The sequence below is a fragment of the Papaver somniferum genome, chromosome 2 (genome assembly GCF_003573695.1).
Source record: "Papaver somniferum cultivar HN1 chromosome 2, ASM357369v1, whole genome shotgun sequence".
In the NCBI taxonomy this organism is placed as follows: Eukaryota; Viridiplantae; Streptophyta; class Magnoliopsida; order Ranunculales; family Papaveraceae; genus Papaver; species Papaver somniferum.
Genome location: NC_039359.1, coordinates 61,963,605 through 61,987,196, shown reverse-complemented (window position 1 = coordinate 61,987,196; position 23,592 = coordinate 61,963,605). Strand labels below are relative to the sequence as shown.

Below are 23,592 nucleotides of genomic sequence, written 5' to 3'. Positions count from 1 at the left end.
AGTGAGAAAAACCCATGTAGAAACTCTGCCGAAAAAACGTCGTCGGAACTGGCCGGAAATTGACCAGAAAAGTCGTCGGAATAGTGTCTCAGGTGACCGGAAAAGTCCGCCCGGTCACCGGTCAAAAGGGTCGAGTCAACGAGTCAGCTCGGTCAGGTCAACGAGTCAGAACCGAGTCAACCAGTCAAGGCAATTCAGCCGAATTGGTATTGGCCAAGGCCATCGCACTGGCTTGAGCTTGCTGATGCACAATGATTGTGCTTAATGGCTCCTCCTATGCTGCACAATCATTGTGCATAACAGCTTCTTAGCCAACCATATCATCTGCTGCACAATCATTGTGCAGCAGTCCATTTGCTCTTCCCTGTGACTTCAATTTAGCTGAAACCCGCCGCTCAATCACCACTTCAGTCGCCACTGTAATGCCCCTTCCAATAACACCAGACCAACACTGTCTACCTGCAGCTTCATTCTGCAAGTTCATACTTTCTTCTCTACAGACACACAATCCCACTGAACTTCAGTATCTTTCTCAGCTTCTACATTCCACCTGACTGCACCTACAACTGCAGTGCCATCACTGTGACCATGGAAGTAGCACCAAAATTACTCCACTGCATTCATTCTTGAAATCTCAGTAGCAAGCAATCATCAATGGCCCATTTCTTCCTACAATTTAAGTTCCTTGCACAACATCAACACAAATCTTTATCTCCAGTTGCAACTAGCTTCAATACCACCACCAACATAATCAAGCCACAGCATCTGCAATTGCTCCACAACTTCATTTCGGAACCGTTAAGACAGGTACTAACAACAGCTAGTTATTCCATTCATTTTTCATCTGCAATCCTAAGCATTCCTCCATAACTAACAGCATCACAGCAACATCCATTTTTCAGCTCCACACAACATCAAGCATTAGTATCAGTCCCTTGCATACAACCTCAGTTCATCCAAGACCCTTACACCTTGCTTGTACACAAACTGCATCTCTTCTATATTACACAACTGCGCCAGCCAATTCTGTCCAGCACCACCTGTGAATGCAGCTGCAACTCAAAAGCAATACATGCTGCAAACACAACCAGTAACTTCACACACCCATTCCTGCTTTACTTCATCGCCATTCTCCGACATCAGTGCCCTTTCTGCAGCCACCATCTACCACTATCACCTTCAATTCCACTATCCTGCAACTGCAGCAACTTCAGACTCATACCCATCACCATGGAAAAAACAACATCATTTCCTTACACAACCTCCTAACCTCTTGAATCTCAATTCCTGCAAATTCAACCCCAAACCCATTTCCATCTCAGATTCATTAGCAGCAGCAGCTTCTGATTCCTCTCGATTTGGTTCCAGCAAATACACTCATAATCTATCTCAGATTTAATCTCAAATCCGTTAACAGAAACAGCTCCATTACACCACCAGCAGCTCTCGGACTCATTTTACAGATCGAACCCATCTCTCAATAAACATAATCAACATCAGCAGAAAACATTAACCACAAACCCTAGCTCTTTCCATTTTCGACCAAATACAAATCCACCATATACAACACCACCACAGATCTCACGTCTTGGTTGATTTATGGTCTTGAAACTTCACTAAATTGCAACAGATTCGAGACCTATCAACCTTCTTCAGTTTCATCACTGTACTCATCAAACCCCAGCTAAAACGAAAATCAAAAGATTGAGGGAAATATTGAGCTTCTAAGAACACCTACAATCGAAATTGGCATCGGCTATAACACTCATTTCTCTGAATTTCTGTGTTCATCATTCCTCCTTCTGATTCCCATGGGTTCCTTCTCTCATCTTCATGACAACAGCCGCAACTTTTCTCATTCATCAGACAGCAGGAGGAACGAATGATAAGAGAAATAAATTCCAGGGTTGTGCAGGAAGTGGACTTGATACAGGCACCATCAAAATAGATAAGGGCTAACTTAAGTTATTTGATCTGTCAGTTCCGCGTAACCGACAACATAATTTCTTTGTTCATCTAAACTGTCACTTGTGGAGGACTGACAGTTCTTCACCTCCTTATTCTTTCGCAGCCTAGCCACCTGTGAATTGACTTTTTGCCATTTACACTCCAAATGGACGTGTTCTCCTTCTTTTGCTCATAATGACTCCATCGTGCCTAATAAACTCAATACCAAACATAAGATACATAATTTACAAGAAAACTCGCAAAGAAAGCATAAACAATAGATAAATATTACGGTGTTTTACAACACCTATCAAATTCCCCCACACTTAGACTTTGCTAGTCCTCGAGCAAATCAAAACAGAACAATTCAAAAACATACATACAACTCCGTCTCGTCGAGGCTACGGTTACTCTTAGCATGAATAACAGGCCTTTAAACCCCTAGTTGTCCCTAGTGGACGAGTTACAGCCTCGTGAAGGTTTACAAGAGGTGTACCTACAAAACCTTTTATTCCAAAATCCAGCTACTTGTGACAATTTAATGACACTAAACATTTTCTATTCGATGGCATACATTCAATGATTACAGGAGGAAGTACCCACTTTCGAATCCAATTCATTCATAATTTAGTAATATAGCTTTATCAGAAAGTTGAACACAACCACAATACTTGGAATCTAATCAACCACAATCACATGAAAAGATTAAGAAGATGAATATAGAAAATAGATGGTGGCGAATTGTTGACTAAGTTGAACGGTGTTTCCCATATTTGTCTGAAGGTCACTGCCAAAACAAACTTAAAAACCCTATTGGATTGAGTTACTGGTCCAAATACTAATATCAACACCACTGGCATATACAAGGGAACCAGCGGTCGACAAACTTAATTCTAGATCAATTCACTGGCATATACAAGGGAACCAGCGATTGATTTTATTCAACACAATAATATTTTTTCTTTTCTTTTCCTTTTTTCAATTTTTTTTTTCTGATGACATCATGATTGGATTTTGTGGATCCAAGCGCATGTTTCTTGTCAGCAGATTACATGATAGTTCCCTTGGATCCTGCACTCCACGCTTGCTTAGGCGACGGAGACAGGGAGAACACACAAATATTGCTGTATCCAAGTGTCATTTTTATTCCTTTTGGTCAATTGGTCGGTCTCTTTTTTTTTTTTGTAGCAACTCAATCACTCTATTTCATCCTAGCAGTGATAACAATTCGATGCTCGTGCCCCACTAATTCACTTAGAGAAACAATAGATAAATATGGAAAAGTAAAAATAGAACGTGATATGGTGATGACTCCGAGATATGGTGACAACTAACATATTATTTATGTTTATATTTTGTTCGTTTTCATATGAATAGACTCTACTAATGGGTTCCTCAACTCCTACAACCACGATGTTTCAAATAGTGTAATGCACAAGTTGCTAGACTTAGGAGTTTATCATCATTTTTTTTTTTTAGTTTTTTCTACTTTTTTTTTTTTATAAACACAAGGGAAAACTAACAAGGCTAAAAACTCTACATGAGAACACTCCCCCACACTTAAACTTTACATTGTCCTCAATGTAAATTGAATCGTCCAAAGAAAGTCAAGGTGGGAAATCTTATAACATGATATATATACACAACAAGACAATAAAATGCATAATAAAAACTCATAGCTATTGTTGAACAATACAAGATAAACACTAAACAAGCTATTTAGTTGGCATCTAATCTCAACTCAGCCAATATATAAACCTCATCGTCAAGAAAAAATTCCATCTATTTAGAAAGGCTAGTGTTTATTCTAAATTGTTCAAAAATCTCTAAAAATTGGAGTTATGATATGCAAATATCCACAATAAGAAAATAAAGATAAAAGACTTGAAAAATAAAAAGATAGAGATAGATACACAAAACCAGTGGGTTGCCTCCGTTTAAAGTCGTCAGCCCGACTTGCAAGATGAATTCCCCATACACCAACAATCTGAAAAGTTGGGGATCCACCCATAGAACCTGTTTTGCAAACACTAGCTTCGCACAAATATTAGTAATATAAAATAGAAACGAAGCTATTAGCCGATAAAAGTTTCCCCACACTTATTCTTTTTCACACTTGGGAGTGTATAAAGAATATAGAAGTCGGGTACTTCCACGGTTTCTTGTTCCAAAACCTGCATTGTTTGTGAATCAAGTATCTCTAATAGCGGAAATCGAGAAACAAAGTCATTCAACAATATTCTCGAGGCACATACATTCAAACCAATAAGAGGTAAATGAGAAGAAACAATAGGAAAAGGGTTAGACAAACCTTGCACAATCTCTTGTATCACAAAATCCTCTTCATCCTTGAAAAACTCAAGTGAATTACTCACCTCTTTTATATCATGGTCCTCTATCAAACCTTGCAACCATTCTTCATCCGTTTCTACCTTAACTAAAGTCTCGGCATCAACATCTTCATTACAATTCTTTGCAAGCTCAATTAGGTCTTCCATAATATTGGTCATAACGGTCTCATTGATACCGTTGATGAGGACGGAGGAAACGAACAAGCACCGGATCTACCACTATCAAGATAGAAGTCACACACTCCTCTCCGGATTCTTCAGATTGCCATAACACCAAAGGCTCTATTCCTTCAGGCAGAGTCACGATACCGTTGATTGTTACCTTTCTGTTATTTTCTTACTTTACCAGTAAAGAGACTCTTTGGGAAAGCTAATTTTAGTCTATTGATGTGGTTGGAGTGTTGACTTGGGAAAACTATTGGGAGCTGATGATATGGGGTACTGAATTTACCTATTTCAGATGTTTTATCAGACATTGATGTTCTAGTCCATTGTCTTTTTATTCTCTTATCATGTTCTCAATGTGCTATTTTGGTTATCTTTTGCAGTTTGGGGAAGACTTTACAGTCAATCGCATTGCTGTATACTCTTGTTCGGCAGGGATTTGATGGAGAGCCCATGGCTAAAAAGGCAATAATTGTCACTCCTACCAGCCTTGTAAGTAATTGGGAATCTGAAATTAAGAAATGGGTCGGAGATAGACTTCAACTTATTGCTCTTTGTGAGAGCACCAGGGATGATGTTGTTTCTGGATTAGACAGTTTCATTAGACCGCACAGTCCATATCAGGTAAGTCTAAGATTATCTGTCTTGATAAGCTATTACTTTTAGCATGGATACTGATTCATTCTATATTTTACAAGGTGCTAATTGTTTCCTATGAGACATTCCGAATGCATTCGTCAAAATTTGACAAAAGTGGATCCTGTGACCGCACAGTCCAGACACTAACAAATCGGGTACAATTATCATATATCTTTCCTTGTATTATCATGGTATGTATAAAATACTGTTTGTCTATCCTTAACTCGAAGATGGTTGTTTTGAATTCAGGCATTAGCTGGTCTTTCATGCAACCGACGCATATTATTGTCAGGGACCCAGATGCAGGTAATAGTCCTTAATCTATGTCTCTCTGATAACATAGTTTTACCTATGTTGATTTGTTTATTAATGGCAGAATGATCTGGAAGAGTTCTTTGCGATGGTTAATTTTACCAATCCAGGAATCTTGGGGGATGCTGCATATTTTCGATGATACTATGAGTTGAGTGAATTGCCTTTTTTTTGTATTCATTGTTATTAATAATCTAGCTGATAGATGCTGGCAATGTAACGTTTCATCTATTTTTGAACTCATCAAATGAAGTCACCGATCATTTCTGGAAGAGAACCTACATCAACAGAAGAAGAGAGAAATCTTAGCGTTGAGCGATCTGCTGAATTAAGCACAAAAGTAAATCAGGTAATCTTGTTTCAGTGTGTGAAACGGTTAAACATCCCCCGAGCTTGTGATATTCTGTTTTTATTTGTATGTTTCTACTATTGTGGTTTTGGAATAAGCAGCAGTTAACCTCGTCTTTTCTACTCTTGTGGATTTTCATTTCAGTTTATTTTGAGGAGGACCAATGCTTTGCTATCAAATCATCTACCACCAAAGGTAATTCAACAATTTCAGTCTACTTCATGTGTTATGCAATGCCATTTCGCCTTTGATAGTTTTCAGTTTTGCGATGTTACAAGATATTTTCGATACAGTTTGCACCCATCTTCACCTTTATGAGTTTGTCCTTAACATTACGTAGGTGGAGTCAGTGTAGGTTATACTTAGGGACACTATAAGAGTAAATAACCACCTGCATGACCCCAGCGAATCAGAAATAAGGTACAAATACACGCTTCGTGGATTGTACCAAGCAACATCATTGAGAAATCAGTGTTTCTTTGATTATTAAAGGCTACGCTATCTGTTCCGGGAACATCACTGGAATGTGAACGTTAACATATGATACTTAATCCCTTATCTTAATCATCACTAGAAATTGGTCACTTAGTCAGTTAGTCCCTTATCTTAATCATCTCAAATTCTCAAGAGCGGCATTTGTTTGATAACACAGTAATTCCTTGATCTGCTTGATACTAGTAGCCATAATGTATAAATTTCTTCATCTGAACTTGTACTACACCTGAAGTTTATTGCATTGAATTTGTCTGCAGATAGTTGAAGTTGTCTGTTGCAAGTTGAGTCCTCTTCAGTCAGAGTTATATAACCATTTTATACATTCCAAAAATGTAGGTCTTTTTTCTTTTCATTTGTCCATTTCAAATGGTTCAGAGAACCTTCTGGTAAATTAATGTAATTGATTTCTCTCTAATTAGTATCTTTTCTCGTTGGTCTCTTCTTTCAGGTTAAGCGAGCAATATCTGAAGAGGTGAAACAATCAAAATTTTTGGCATATATCACTGCTTTGAAAAAGCTTTGCAATCATCCTAAGGTAGGGTATCAGTGGAGAGTGCTCTCTTTGTTAGCAGCTGGTATTTGTTGTGTGCTCTTACACTTATGCTTCTTCTGGGGATGCAAAATAAGCTCATGTACTCTTGTATTGGTTGTGGCGTATTTATCATTCTCTATGATAATCCACAGATGTCCAGCTTTACACCATTAGTAAGCATTATTGAGAAGCAAGGTGTAGTCAAGTAGAGGTCAATTTCAAAGCATGAAATGTAGTTTAGTGCAACATAAAATTGTATAACTAATTTATTGATTTTCCTTCATCAGATGAAGTGTTTTTTTTTTGTTCCCATTTCAGATGATGGAAAACAAAGCTTAGAACTAATTAGTTTCCACTTCCTATCCTAATTTGTAGAAAATACTCCATTTGTTTGTTTCTCCAGCTATATTTATTCTTCAAGGCTTTTGTTTTTGCTTTAAAAGTATCATATATGTTATGTAATTATGTTACTCTGTTTTAGATTGTCTTTACTTCGATAATTAGTATTATGTTCACTTTAGACATCTTCTTTTCAGCTTATCTATAATACGATCAAAAGTGGGTCAGGAACGTCGGGATTTGAGGATTGCATTTGCTTTTTTCCTCCTGCAATGTTTTTTGGAAGGTATATATTCACCTTACTTTTTCTATCTCCTTCCATCTTCCGCGAAATATTTCTAATTTAAGTGTAAACACTGTAAATTTTTAGATCTGGAGCATGGACTGGTGGTGATGGGGTTTGGGTTGAACTTTCTGGGAAGATGCATGTTTTAGCTCGGTTGCTGGCCCAATTGCGTAGCAAAACTGATGACCGTATTGTTCTTGTTTCCAACTATACTCAGGTTTGTATTCATTCTAGCAACGTAACTTCTCCAATTATTGCATAAATTTTAGTTAACAGGAAGCCTCATTTTGCAGTAATTTGTCTTCATTGAAACCATCCTGCATTTACATACAACAGATGCTTTTCTATTACTTTATGCAAGTAGTTTCCACTATTAATTTACATCACGTTTATAGCAAGAAATCAGGTGGGCAGAAGTTAGCTTCTTATGGGCCTCCTTAGAGATGATTCACTAATTTTGGTTTACTCACCATGGAATCATCCGCACCGGAGTTCCCAATCTTCAAAAGCTGGGTGTTTATGAACCTCCTATTTCCATATATGTGGTGGCCGTTAAATCTTCAATTTGGTTTTAGTTATAATCGGCGTTTGTAGAGCATTGCATGAAGTAGAGAGGAGTTAAAGACATACTTGAAGAGCCCTCATCCGCTGGTTTTGGTAGGTTATTGGTTTGTTGGTTGCTTCGACGGCTTCTTTTTGAAGGAATTTTAGAAAAACATTTTTCCGAAACTCCATTGGCAGAAGTATCCATATTTGTTAAAGACATACTTGAAGAATCCTCATTAGCTGATTTTGGTAGGTTCATTGGTTTCTATATATATATATGGAATTGTAGACTGGGTTAAGCATCTTCTTACCCCACTCATTTGCTTTGATTTGAATTTGTTTATAATTTTCTTTTTCTTTTTTTTGATAAACTACTCACCCATTTGCTTTGAATTTTGAATAAGTATTTAATTCCCAAAAGAGGCAACAATTTGTCCCTTATTGGATCTTTTTCTGCACTCTATTTTAGTCAGAGAGGCAATAATTTGTCCCTTATTGGATCATTTTTCTGCACAATTTTTAATAGTGAGAGAGGCTTGGTTTTTCCCCTTATAAAGAAATTGGTTTTCACTTTTCAGGTACAGATGAGAGAATTTGAAGGGAATGTGGTCAATGTGTGTAAACATGGAAACATTGCCAGTAATAAGGGTAATTCCCAAGAATATTAGGAAAAGAATACTTTTTGACTAATTACAATTAGTCGAAAGCAGCGGCAAGAAAATTACTATTAATTGGAAAATATGAAAACTCCTATGCAGAGGGTAATTCCCAAGAATAGGAAAAGAAGACTTTTTGACTAATTACAATTAGTCAAAAGCAAGAAAATGAATTCTTTTTTGTTTTCTGTTAAACATGAGATGAGATGTGAACATGGGAGGCGCCAAAGTCGACATTGTGACTGAGCTTCCTTGCTCGTGAAACAACAACTTTGTGCGGCTGGTGATTTTGCCAAAGTCGACAGATTGAGAACTGGGTTAGCAGGACGCCGTGGTTGCCCACCTAGTGAGCATTTACCCTCTTGGGATAAGGTTGATTTCGTATATAGTGTAGTTTGTATTAAAGAGAGTCACTGGGTCGTAGTCTCCATTCAAGTAAAGGAGAAGGAAATTATAATTTATGATTCTCTTAGACCAAATCGTAATAATCGCTCAGGCAAAACTCACCCGGAAGTCGGTCAAATTCGTGATTATTTGGAGAAAGCATACAACCGCGGTCCATGGTGGTGTAGTTTTGACTTAAAAACCCCTATGCAAAATGATACATGAGTCTTACTTTAAATCTATTTTAAACCTTGAATTTTTAACCTTATATTTGGAGAATTGATCCATATACTAATTATGCAGTAACTCTTGTGGGGTGCTTGCCTTCAAGTTTATCGAGCATATGGTTAGGAAGAAACCTGTTTGTAAAGTCAAACCTGCTTTCGCGACTCGTTATCGATGCGAACTTGCGGTGCAGCTATTCAAGAAACAATTCATAGAGGTGAATGGTACAAGTGATGAAGAGTAACCTGTAATCATATGATTTTATAGTATAATTCCTGTCCAGCATGTTGGTCCCTGTTTTTCTGGATGTGTATGGTGGAAAAAGATGTCAGTTGTAGTTCTAGATCTAAGTTATGTATGTATAGCGGCTTGTCTTTGCTTTTAATGCTTAGATATTTTATCTACTTCATGTTCTTTGAAAGGAGTTATAAGCTTAGATATTTTATCTACGTCTTTGTTGTAAAAATATACAACAAAATAAAGGTTACAATAAAGGTTTTAGCTCGTGTAATATACGAACACAGGACTATAACCACTCATATAATCCATCCTCGGTTTATCCGAGTGAGAGACTGAGTGAGAGACTGATGCAGAACAAGGATAGTCAACAACATTCGAATAAATGCTAGATTTCTGAATCAGACCATATATTTATATCTTCTCCATTATTCACCTGCCAAACAACTCTTGGATTTTATTACTTCCATGAATAAAATCATATTGATTTTGAGAAATTATTTTGGGAAGCAAAGAATTTAATCTATGTGTTAACATTTTCGTGTAATATACGAACCCAGGATAATAAGAACTCATATAATCCATCTCCAATTCATCCGAGTGAGAGACTCGGGTCTAACTCGTGCAATATACGATCCCGAGATGATAAGAACATATATAATCCATCTCCAGTTCATCTGAGTGAGAGACTCGGGTCGTTATACCATATTTGAAGTTCGAATCGACCCCGAGCTTCATATTTATCGATTTTTATGATGTATCATGCTAAGTTTATAGTTAGAACCCTATCAAAGCTTCGTAGTTCATAGTTTGTATGATGCTATACCACATTTGAAGTTCGAATCGACCCCGAGCTTCATCTTTATCGATTTTGATGATGTATCATGCTAAGTTTGAAGTCAGAACCCTCCCGAAGCTTCTTGGTTCATAGTTTGTATGATGTTATACCACATTTGAAGTTCAAATCGACACTGATCATCATATTTATCGATTTTGATGATGTATCATGCTAAGTTTGAAGTTAGAACCCTCTCAGAGCTTCGTAGTTCATAGTTTGTATGCCGTTATACCACATTTGAATTTCGAATCGACACTGAGCTTCATATTTATCGATTTTGATGATGTATCATGCTAAGTTTGAAGTCAGAACCTTCCCGAAGCTTCTTGGTTCATAGTTTGTATGCCGTTATACCACATTTGAATTTCGAATCAACACTGAGCTTCATATTTATCGATTTTGATGATGTATCATGCTAAGTTTGAAGTCAGAACCCTCCCGAAGCATCTTGGTTCATAGTTTGTATGATGTTATACCACATTTGAAGTTCGAATCGACATTGATCATCATATTTATCGATTTTGATGATGTATTATGCTAAGTTTGAAGTTAGAACCCTCTCAGAGCTTCGTAGTTCATATTTTGTATGCCGTTATACCACATTTGAATTTCGAATCGACACTAAGCTTCATATTTATCGATTTTGATGATGTATCATGCTAAGTTTGAAGTCAGAACCCTCCCGAAGCTTCTTGGTTCATAGTTTATATGCCGTTATACCACATTTGAATTTCGAATCAACACTGAGCTTCATATTTATCGATTTTGATGATGTATCATGCTAAGTTTGAAGTCAGAACCCTCCCGAAGCTTCTTGGTTCATAGTTTGTATGATGTTATACCACATTTGAAGTTCGAATCGACATTGAGCTTCATTTTTATCGATTTTGATGATGTATCATGCTAAGTTTGAAGTCAGAACCCTCCCGAAGCTTCTTGGTTCATAGTTTGTATGAAGTTATACCACATTTGAAGTTCGAATCGACACTGAGCTTCATTTTTATCGATTTTGATGATGTATCATGCAAAGTTTTTATGCTTCTTGGTTCATATTTGAATTTAGAATCGACACTGAGCTTCATATTTATCGAATTTGATGATGTATCATGCTAAGTTTGAAGTCAAAACCCTCCCGAAACTTCTCGGTTCATAGTTTGTATGATGTTATACCACATTTGAAGTTCGAATCGGCACTGAGCTTCATTTTTAACGATTTTGATGATGTATCATGCAAAGTTTTTATGCTTCTTGGTTCATATTTGAATCTCGAATCGACACTGAGCTTCATATTTATCGATTTTGATGATGTATCATGCTAAGTTTGAAGTCAGAACCCTCCCGAAGCTTCTTGGTTCATAGTTTGTATGCCGTTATACCACATTTGAATTTCGAATCAACACTGAGCTTCATATTTATCAATTTTGATGATTTATCATGCTAAGTTTGACGTCAGAACCCTCCCGAAGCTTCTTGGTTCATAGTTTGTATGATGTTATACCACATTTGAAGTTCGAATCGACACTGAGCATCATTTTTATCGATTTTGATGATGTATCATGCTAAGTTTGAAGTCAGAACCCTCCCGAAGCTTCTTGGTTCATAGTTTGTATGATGTTATACCACATTTGAAGTTCGAATAGACACTGAGCTTCATTTTTATCGATTTTGATGATGTATCATGCAAAGTTTTTATGCTTCTTGGTTCATATTTGAATTTCGAATCGACACTGAGCTTCATATTTATCGATTTTGATGATGTATCATGTTAAGTTTGAAGTCAGAACCCTCCCGAAGCTTCTTGGTTCATAGTTTGTATGATGTTATACCACGTTTGAAGTTCGAATCGGCACTGAGCTTCATTTTTATCGATTTTGATGATGTATCATGCTAAGTTTGAAGTCAGAACCCTCCCGAAGCTTCTTGGTTCATAGTTTGTGTTGTGTTATACCACATTTGAATTTCGAATCGACGCTGAGATTCATTTTTATCGATTTTGATGATGTATCATGCAAAGTTTTTATGCTTCTTGGTTCATATTTGAATTTCGAATCAACACTGATCTTCATAAATTTTATGCTTCTTGAGTCTACTAGTGTGAACTAAAGCTACTTCATGACTTGTATGACTTGTTAAAATTCCTCTATGACTTGTGTGACTAGTCGAATTTTAAACCGGAAACACAAAGAGAAATCACAAAGAGAACACAAAGAAAACACATTTGTGTTGATCCGCATGACAATCTTTAATCAAACCCCTACCGTCCAAAGATATCCCTAATCCGTATCAGTTTTCTTAACTAAATCTGTATCGTTCAATTTTTTTATACAAAAACCTAAAGATGTTTTCTCCCCTCACTTCCCTTTTTCTCTTTCTTTTTCTCGGTCGGTTCTTCTCTCCAGCTCCGCCTCCAATGAAAACCCTAAGCTGCAAATTCTTCTGAACAAAAAGAAGACGATCTAATCAGTTGGAGCTATATCTGTTCAATTAGGTATAATCAGTGGAGTTCGATCTGTTCAATTGGGTGTTATGTTTTATTAAAACCTTCAACTGTGATAGTGATTCTTGAGTTGAAGGCTGATTTTACTTGCTCTTTCTTCTCATGTATTTCCATTATTACAATCGTTTCTTTTGCATAGGGTTCCTGTATTCTTTCTATCTTTATTTTCTCAATAGTTTTAGAGTTCTGAAACAAGATTTTTAAGGGGTTTTTGTAAGATTGATGACTATGAAGATCTTGTGTTGTTCTTGGTGATAACGTTGTATCTAATCTTTAGTTTTTGAACATTCTCTGTGGGTTTTTAGTTCGTGTTTATGTTAGTATAAATTTTCGATGTTTTCTAGGGCATTTTTCAGTCCATTTGCAACTTCTGATTTAAAGCTCAATTAAATCTAATTTCCCTTTAGTTTTATCACAAGATCATTGGGGGTTTGGATTAAAATTTTTGTTATTGGTGATTTTGGTATCTGGTAACAAACTATATTCAATTTGTAGTTTCAATTTCAATTTTTCTTCTTCATTTTTGTAATTTGATTTCTTGGGTTTTTTGATTTTGTAGGTCAGAGAAAAAATACCAAGTTGATGCTAAGAAGGAAATTGTGACCAATATTCAAATGATTGCAACTTGTCTTTCTTTTCTTAATCCGGAATACATAGCATAGTCTAGTAAAAGATTTGTACCATGGGGTTCATCAAGACCAGTGGTAATTGGAATAAGCAACCATACGGATACCCCAAGTGCTGAGAAAGACACTCCGGAGCCAAGTGTGACTCTGCCTGAAGGAATAGAGCCTTTGGTGTTATGGAAATATGAAGAATCCGGAGAGGAGTGTGTGACTTCTATCTTGATAGTGGTAGATCCGGTGCTTGTTCGTTTCCTCCGTCCTCATCAACGGTATCATCCTTTTCTGTTATTTTCTTACTTTACCAGTAAAGAGACTCTTTGGGAAAGCTAATTTTAGTCCATTGATGTGGTTGGAGTGTTGACTTGGGAAAACTATTGGGAGCTGATTATATGTGGTACTGGATTTACCTATTTCAGATGTTTTATCAGACATTGATGTTCTAGTCCATTGTCTTTTTATTCTCTTATCATGTTCTCAATGTGCTATTTTGGTTATCTTTTGCAGTTTGGGGAAGACTTTACAGTCAATCGCATTACTGTATACTCTTCTTCGGCAGGGATTTGATGGAGAGCCCATGGCTAAAAAGGCAATAATTGTCACTCCTACCAGCCTTGTAAGTAATTGGGAATCTGAAATTAAGAAATGGGTCGGAGATAGACTTCAACTTATTGCTCTTTGTGAGAGCACTAGGGATGATGTTGTTTCTGGATTAGACAGTTTCATTAGACCGCACAGTCCATATCAGGTAAGTCTAAGATTATCTGTCTTGATAAGCTATATTTATTCTTCAAGGCTTTTGTTTTTGCTTTAAAAGTATCATATATGTTATGTAATTATGTTACTCTGTTTTAGATTGTCTTTACTTCGATAATTAGTATTATGTTCACTTTAGACATCTTCTTTTCAGCTTATCTATAATACGATCAAAAGTGGGTTAGGAACGTCGGGATTTGAGGATTGCATTTGCTTTTTTCCTCCTGCAATGTTTTTTGGAAGGTATATATTCACCTTACTTTTTCTATCTCCTTCCATCTTCCGCGAAATATTTCTAATTTAAGTGTAAACACTGTAAATATTTAGATCTGGAGCATGGACTGGTGGTGATGGGGTTTGGGTTGAACTTTTTGGGAAGATGCATGTTTTAGCTCGGTTGCTGGCCCAATTGCGTAGCAAAACTGATGACCGTATTGTTCTTGTTTCCAACTATACTCAGGTTTGTATTCATTCTAGCAACGTAACTTCTCCAATTATTGCATAAATTTTAGTTAACAGGAAGCCTCATTTTGCAGTAATTTGTCTTAATTGAAACCATCCTGCATTTACATACAACACATGCTTTTCTATTACTTTATGCAAGTAGTTTCCACTATTAATTTACATCACGTTTATAGCAAGAAATCAGGTGGGAAGAAGTTAGCTTCTTATGGGCCTCCTTAGAGATGATTCACTAATTTTGGTTTACTCACCATGGAATCATCCGCACCGGAGTTACCAATCTACAAAACGCTGGGTGTTTATGAACCTCCTATTTCCATATATGTGGTGGCCGTTAAATCTTCAATTTGGTTTTAGTTATAATCGGTGTTTGTAGAGCATTGCATGAAGTAGAGAGGAGTTAAAGACATACTTGAAGAGCCCTCATCCGCTGGTTTTGGTAGGTTATTGGTTTGTTGGTTGCTTCGACGGCTTCTTTTTGAAGGAATTTTAGAAAAACATTTTTCCGAAACTCCATTAGCAGAAGTATCCATATTTGTTAAAGACATACTTGAAGAATCCTCATTAGCTGATTTTGGTAGGTTCATTGGTTTCTATATATATATATATGGAATTGTAGACTGGGTTAAGCATCTTCTTACCCCACTCATTTGCTTTGATTTTGAATTTGTTTATAATTTTCTTTTTCTTTGTTTTGATAAACTACTCACCTATTTGCTTTGAATTTTGAATAAGTATTTACTTCCCAAAAGAGGCAACAATTTGTCCCTTATTGGATCTTTTTCTGCACTCTATTTTAGTCAGAGAGGCAATAATTTGTCCCTTATTGGATCATTTTTCTGCACAATTTTTAATAGTGAGAGAGGCTTGGTTTTTCCCCTTATAAAGAAATTGGTTTTCACTTTTCAGGTACAGATGAGAGAATTTGAAGGGAATGTGGTCAATGTGTGTAAACATGGAAACATGCCAGTAATAATGGATTCCTTTGCAAAGGGTAATTCCCAAGAATATTTGGAAAATAATACTTTTTGACTAATTACAAATAGTCGAAAGCAGCGGCAAGAAAATTACTATTAATTGGAAAATTTGAAAACTCCTATGCTGAGGGTAATTCCCAAGAATAGGAAAAGAATACTTTTTGACTAATTACAATTAGTCAAAAGCAGGAAAATGAATTCTTTTTTTGTTTTCGGTTAAACATGAGATGAGAGGTGAACATGGGACGCGCCAACTATATTTAGTTGGCATTTTATTCTATATATGTTTGCCAACATAAGTATAAATGAACAACATTTTCATCTTCGTTTGTGCTTAGGGTAAAGAAAATCACTGTTATTAGGTACTTTTGGTTAATAAATATCTCAAACCATCCGAAAAATGGAAGGATCATCTCAACAGTCCGACGTAACTTCACTTAACTCAACTGCCCGAACAAGAAATCAATATACTACCATATATGGGAGGAATGGTGTTAAGGCGGATGGTGTTGAGTTTGTTGGCCGTAAAAAACCATTTGCTAAGCGTGTAGTAACTAATTTCTACATAACAAAAAATGGCAAGCCACAAACCTTTTTGCCACAGCCCACCGTTCTTTGATTATATCCCGTGCATGTTTACTCAAAGGATCTTGCCAATCAAGAGCTAGTAGAACCATTCCATAAGGAGCCTTCGAATGTAATCGACTAAATGGAAGATTGGAAGACCTTTAACATCAGCTATTCTTGAATTGAAAGTTTCACATGCGTTTGTAGTCATGAGAGTAAAACGACATGTTCTAGCCTTTACCCTGGCCCACATTTCCGGTCCAAGATCCACTACAGATTTTAAATCAGCGGGGCTGGCTAAACCTAGGTCTCTCATAGCAAGTTCATACTCATCATTGCTAAATGCTTTTGAAGCTCTTGTAAATGCCACCGAAGCCGCGATGCTGTTGTAAGTTTGTTTGATGTTTTCTGCAAGGTCAAACATTACAGGACTGACCTATAAGTACAACATGAAGGATGCATATATATATGTCTGAAATGTATCATACAGAAGGGTGGACAACAAAACTTGTTTGGACTGTACATATATATGTGACCACTATTGTGTGCATATATCCTATATGGTACTACTCTAGTACATTATATGTAATATGATGCTATTTTCATTGATCTGAACTACGTATCTAATGATACAAGGGACCAGATGCTATTGTCATTGATCTGAACTACGTATCTAATGATACAAGGGACTAACTAACTTCATAACTCTGTCTAGATACGTACATATAAAGATCTAAAGTATGATAAGCAACACTAAATACAAATCAAGGTTAACGTTATATCCATTCAGATAACTAACACAAAATCTATTTAAACAGAAAACTGGTGAATTTATAGTATATAATGTCTTGTTAAATACCTGAAAGGTGGTGGATGCAATATACTTGATTAGCACAAGGAAATGCCAACCTTATGGCTCTACAGATCGATTGATGCCTGTTTGTTGTCACAACAGCATCTTCATTCATAGCATACTTATCGCCAAGTAGTTCGGATAACTTTCTCATAAACTATTCCCAAGATTCATTATTCTCTGAATCAACAACAGCAAAAGCCATAGGATAGATCGACTCATCGGGATCCATTCCAACGGCTGACAGTAAAACACCTTGGCGTGGCCCTGTAAGATGTGTACCATCAACCGCAAAAGCGGGTCGGAAACAGTTTTTGAATCCTTCAATACATACTCCAAAAGCAAAGAAATAATATAGAAAAGAATCATCCGAATCAGTTACAATCTCGGTAACAGTACCCTTGTTACGAAAACCAAGCATGTGACTATAACCAACGAGGTGTTGGTACGATTCATCGGGGCTACCTTTGATCAGCTCCATACCGCGCTTGCAAGCGTTGTATGCCTGCCGGTAATTGATAACCACTCCATGTTCCCTTTTTAAGTCCTTAATCAGTTGTTTTGGTGTATAGGCCGCATCTAGTTCTTTGAATTTGTGCTTGAAAAGCTCTGCAATTCCAGCAGCGGCCGCTTTGGTTCTCAATTCAGGGTCAGTCCTTTTTTTGCTTTCACAAGTATGCACATCGTTCGCAACTGTGAGTTTCCACCACCCACAAGAATCTAAGGGAACTGCTCGAAGACGCCACTGGCATGTCTTGTCTTTGCATTTGGCAATAAACCTTTGGCTGTCGGATTTAAAAGCTTTGTACTCAAAATTTCTTTCTACTTTGGCTATTGCAAGAATAAGTTTCAGCACCTCCTTGCTTTTGAAAGTGTTACCCACACGTAGATCATTATACTTCATTTCCATTGGGAGTTCATGAATATCTAGTATTGGCGCTGGAGTTGATGGCGCATCATGAAGACAGCAGAGTTTCTTGGCTGATGAAGTCATTACTGGTTCAAGAAATCTCCTAGCCTTTGGACCACTAATACGCGCTGATAAAACAAAACATTCAACATTACTGTGACAATTTGGTCAGGACAAACATAATACAAAAATACAATACTAAGAGGGACAAATTAACGTGCCTTTAACACCACCATCTCCCTTGGCGGTTTCATTCTTGGACTGATAATCCTCACTGGAACTCGACGTCAGATTGTTAAGAGGGGTCAAGGGAGTGTGGGGAAGCATCTTGGATCCGCTGTCATCTCCAGTAGTTGTTTTGGGAGTTACGGGAGAAATATCTACTTTTACTTCTTCTCCATATTGGATTGTGTAAAAGCTTGGGACTCCACATGTCTGGTCAACATAAAAAATCAAAATTTCTTCGCTAACACTCTTAATCCTTTGCTTAAATGCGGTTTCCGGGACATCTATGAGGCCATACACATCAAAACAAGGTTGGTGCAAGAAACCTAGAACATCCATTGCCGTCTTCTTCACATCCTCAAAAGTGTACTTATCAGGTACCCCTGCAAGATGTGTCATACCTTTGTAGTTATCATTACCTTCTTTGTGCACCCATTCTCCATCGTAGTGGATGAGAACAACTTTGCTTATCATTATGGCGACGACAAATTAGCAGCTGCATTTCACAAAACATAACATACTATCAGTTATATGATCATCATGTATCATGAACCCTACATAAATTAAGTAACCAAACCACAAAATTAAAGATGACCCATACCTTATTTCATTGTACATATTCAAGAACCGCAATACCTTATTTCACTGTATTGGATTCGAATCCCCAATACATATTCAAGAACCCTAACTTTGAGTTTGAAAGTAACCCAAATTTAATATTGAATTTGAAAGAGCTAAAAGTTAAGCTCACCTATAGATCCTTCCTTCTCTATCTCAGTTGGATGATTAGCTTTCATGGTGTAGCAGCTACCATGAAAAAGAAAAAAAAGATGAAAGAAGGAAGAAGAAGAAGATGAACCGCTAAAAAAAAGAATGAAGGTGGGTTATGTAAGGAAAAGAGGGGTGCAACGGGGGCGTAAGGAAGGTGAAGCATTAGGGTCCCGTCAAACGGTAGGGTCCCGACTTAGAGAGTCTTGACCCTAGTAAAAATGTTATCACTTCGTTCATCCCTGTTGTCACCTACATTTCACCTACGTGGTCGACTTGAGAAAGGTCCTTAGCCAAGGGTCCCGACTTCTTAACTAAAGGTCCTGACCCTGGTGCAAAAGGTCCTCACCTTGTTCGTTCTACTTGTCATCTACATGGTACCTACATGGCGCTTAGGTGGTCAAGTTAAAAGGTCCTTAAACTAAGGTCCATATGGTCCAGTACAGAGTCCCGACCTTCTTGAAGGGACCCTGCATACTTAAGTACATCAAAAAAAAAAAAATCTAATATTTTTTTAATATACGCCTAGGATTCGGTAAAGAGTCCGGACCCTGTATATAGGACCCTGGCACTAAAAAACCACATAAAAAATAATTATTTTAATTTTTGAAAGTTGGAAATAATATCAAACAACTAAGAATCCTGTACTATTAGGGGCATAAATGTCATATAGTGGCATTTTTGGTAGGTTGGGGTTAGGGGTGGCACTTTTGGAAACCCATTTCCAGAAGTGGCATTTCCACCAATTGAGGAGCTCTCATGAAAATCTCCACTTTTGGGTTATCATTTCTCTTCTTTGAATTATTCAAAACAGGCTGAAACTGATTCATGGAAGAAAACATCATTTGCTTTTCATTGACTTGGGCAAGTGACGCATTGTTTTGAGTTCCTGTCAGTGTTTCTTTCTCAGCATTAGCTAGTGCGCATAGTTCGTTGCTTTGGGTAGTTAGGATTGTTTTCGCGTTATTGTAAGCCCTATCCAAGAACCATTTCACCTCATTTTCAATAAGAAGTCTAGTTTCAGGGCTCATACTCTTCCCATCATCCTCGTAAATTCTGAGTGACGAGCCCAACTTGTTTGCTCATTCCATATTTTGTGACTATCGGTCTTACTAAAGATGTTGCTTGTCGGAGATCTGAAGATGCACCAGAAGTAACTTCATTTTCTCCACTACTCGTCTACCCGTGAAAACATCTAACCTAGCAAGCATTTGCTTGCAAGATTCCCTAGTCTCATCTTTCTCGGGCAATTGAGCTACTAGTATTCCAACCTCGTGGAACTATTGTTGCTTTGTGAACTGGATGAGCAAGTGGGATGTCATAAACTAGGCCTGAAAGCTAACACATGTTAAAGTAGGATCTTAAGTTTCCTTGGGAAAATACTAGTAATACTGTGACCCTGGTTCGTCTCAAAATTACTATTCATGCCACAGATCCCATTTTATTTTTGAGTAGGCTGGGTGAAACTAAATTTAAAATTACAGTTTCTCACTATAAAGTGCTGCAAAGGAGGTGAAATATAAGACGCACCACAAAATGAAGGAAAAAAAAAGATAAAACGAAGGCAACAACAGCCTAAAAGTATTAGACTATTGGCCACTTCTTTCCCTGATATCCACTTCTTCCTTCCTTCCCCAGTTTCGGGTTATCCAAAACAGGCTGCTTAAACCTCTCATTTGCTCTTTTCCAAGTAAAGCATTGATTTGACTTCCTGTGAGTGTCTCTTCCTCAAGTAGAGCATTAGCTAATGCGTGGAGTTCGTTACTGTGTGTAGTTAAAATTGTCTTTGCGTTATTGTAAGCCCTGTCCAAGAGTTGTCTCACCTCGTTTTTAGTTTCAGTGTCCATACCCCTCCAATTATCATCGTAGTTGTCAGCTACGAGCCCAACTACTTTGCTCATTCCATATTTTGTGACCATTGCTCTAGCTAAAGATGTTGCTTCTTGGAGATCTGAAGATGCGCCAGAGGTAACTTCATTTTCTCCAAATATAACTTCCTCCGCTGCTCGTCTACCCATGCAACATCTAGCTTAGCAAACAGTTGCTTGCGGGAAGCACTAGACTCATCTTTGTCGGGCAATTGTGCTACGGTTCCTAGAGACATTCCTCGTGGAACTATTGTTACTTTGTGAACTGGATGAGCTCCGTCTGTCTGGATGGCTACTAAAGCATGACCACCTTCACGAAAAGCTGTTAATTTTCGAGTTTCAACAGAAATTACAGCTGATTTGCGTTCTCTTCCCATCATAATCTTATCCTTTGCATATTCTAAGTCAGTCATGCTAACTGCATTTGCACCATCTTTTGCGGCTTTGAGAGCTGCAACGTTTACCATATTCCCAAGATCTGCACCTGAGAACCCAGGTGTTCCTTTAGCAATGATACTTAGATCAACATGTTCTCCTTTGGGAATCTATCAAATGGCATAGTTGGTGTATTAATGTTTTATGCATTTAAACATTACACAGCTAAACAATCTGAAAGATTAACCTGAGAGGTTTTATAAGTTACCAAAGCAGTAGAAGATTTTACAGACGAGCTAATATACCTTTGACATGTGAGATTCCAGTATGTGTCTCCGTCCTTCAACATCTGGATTGGGCAAAACAACATTCCGATCAAAGCGTCCAGGTCTTATGAGTGCTTTATCCAAAGACTAGGGGAAGTTGGTTGCAGCAATAACAATAATTCCATCATTCTGTTGAAAGCCATCAAGCTCGACAAGAAACTGATTCATGGTCGCGTTGGCATGCTTAAAATCTCTGAGGTTACGCTTCCCTCCAAATGAATCTATCTCATCAATGAAAATTATACATGGAGAGCACTTCTTTGCTGCAGCAAATAGATCCCTCACTCTCCTTGCTCCCAGTCCGACCCACACTTCGTCATATTCGCTCCCGCTTTTGAAGAAGAACGGTACACCAGCTTCTCCCGCCACCGCTCTTGCTAACATGGTTTTACCTGTCCCAGGTGGACCACAAAGCAATACCCCCTTGGGGAGTTTAGCTCCTAGACTTGTGAACCGCTGAAACTATTAATAAGAAGATATTGCTAAGACAAATCAACATAATGACTCGATAAGAACTTTGATTCACAGATCATAATTGGAGCAATTGGTGATACCGGGATCCTTTGTTGCCTAGCTCACCTAGGCGTCTAGCTAATAAAACGACAAGGCGCAAAACAGTGAGCAACTATTATTTTTTATTTTTCTTCCGGGCGCCTAAAACGCCTTAGGTGCTCCTAAGCGCTAGGCGATTGGTTTGGCGCCTCGCCTCGCCAAGTGCCTGACACGACATAGCTGGGATCTATAATGACAAATATGCTTTTACCTCTGGATTGCGAAGATAGTGGATAATTTCTTCCAGCTCCGCTTTGGCCTCATCAACACCCTGAACATCACTAAATTTTGTACCGGACTCTGTGCTAGGAATAGGTTGAACCACTGGATCACTTGATACCAGAGATGAAAAAAATTGTGTACCGGGCTTCGTGCTAAGAGTAGGTTCAACCACTTTATCACTTGATCCTTTCAATTGTGTAACGGGCTTCGTGGTAGGAGTAGGTTCCACCACTTGATTACTAGTTTTTTTACTGGACTTCGGAGAAGGTTCCACTACTTGATCACTGAATTTTTTACCAGAGGTTGTCAGTTGCCCACTTGGTGGTGGTCCCGCAGCTGAAAGAAAAATAAATCAAAAGAAAAGAAAACTTCAGATTTTGTCTGAACATCTTAAAAAGTACCTGTTTTTGTTCAGTTGTATTCTTTGTAAACCAAAAAAGAAATTACCAGCTCCCAGACAAATCATGCCACCAATGCATACAATAAAACCCAAAGAAGCCCATATTAACTTGTTTTTGATGGATTGCCCTGGTTCTGCTGTGACAATGGGAATAGAAGCATTGGACATACCTGAAAACATCCCTTTGTTAACACAATGAATCAAATCTATTATAAAGCATTGGACAATGGTAAACCACTAATAACGTACGCAACAAGTAACAATTACCTCTTTGCAGTGTTTTGAGGAATTCACTTTCCTCAAGCTTATCAACTTTCACCAAGGCTTTCATATAATCAACAAGTGCTGTTATGTTAGAATGTAGTGCAGGCTGACTTTCAAATAAGCTTACGACTCCTTCAGCATCCTTTGTAACATCAGTTAGACACTCTGAAAATATTGCATTTTTGCCGTCAGCCAAATCGAGACATCTTTCTGGCAAACAATTCAACCAAGTTGAGACATTCTACGATAGACTATCTCAATCAGCTTTAAGGTCTACTCCATAATAATCATCACGAACGTACCATCTTTTATTTTAGAAGACAGGGAGAATGCTTTGTTCAAAAAGTAAAGAAATAACTTAAATAGGAAGCATGATAAATTGCACATTAGAGAGAAATATCAGATGAATTTGCTAAATACTTTCGAGTAATCTTAATTCTACACTAAATTAAATATTTATGCAATCCGTGTGTTCGCTTCTGAATTTATATAGAAAAACTGAACAATGAGGATACATAAAACCTTGACCATGAAAATAAAGACCAACTAATGAAAATAAAAATTATCAAGGTGTTTAAAACGAATAACCTGGAGTGGGAGCTCTCATGAAAGTCCCCACATTGGGTCATCATTTCTCTTCTTTGAG

At 37.5% G+C, this 23,592-nt stretch overlaps 2 protein-coding genes and 1 pseudogene across 2 annotated transcripts; 2 read left to right on the top strand and 1 right to left on the bottom strand.

The window, feature by feature from the left end:
• The first annotated feature begins 4,877 nt into the window (after positions 1–4,877).
• LOC113351190 (protein CHROMATIN REMODELING 25-like) lies at positions 4,878–7,907 on the top strand. Its single transcript, XM_026595220.1, has 11 exons — positions 4,878–5,087; positions 5,162–5,257; positions 5,352–5,408; positions 5,479–5,505; positions 5,668–5,763; positions 5,908–5,958; positions 6,516–6,590; positions 6,707–6,793; positions 7,327–7,415; positions 7,500–7,632; positions 7,811–7,907. The coding sequence occupies exons 1-11, from the start codon at positions 4,917–4,919 to the stop codon at positions 7,868–7,870; spliced, it is 942 nt and encodes a 313-aa protein (XP_026451005.1). The 5' UTR covers positions 4,878–4,916; the 3' UTR covers positions 7,871–7,907.
• Positions 7,908–9,344: 1,437 nt separating this feature from the next.
• Positions 9,345–15,718, top strand: LOC113351189 (protein CHROMATIN REMODELING 25-like). The gene is made up of 7 exons (XM_026595219.1): positions 9,345–9,466; positions 13,358–13,397; positions 13,461–13,693; positions 13,929–14,169; positions 14,332–14,420; positions 14,505–14,637; positions 15,549–15,718. Exons 1-7 carry the CDS (start codon positions 9,345–9,347, stop codon positions 15,669–15,671), a joined length of 981 nt encoding a protein of 326 aa, XP_026451004.1. The 3' UTR covers positions 15,672–15,718.
• Positions 15,719–18,644: 2,926 nt separating this feature from the next.
• Positions 18,645–23,553, bottom strand: LOC113351188 (annotated as a pseudogene).
• Positions 23,554–23,592: the final 39 nt, after the last annotated feature.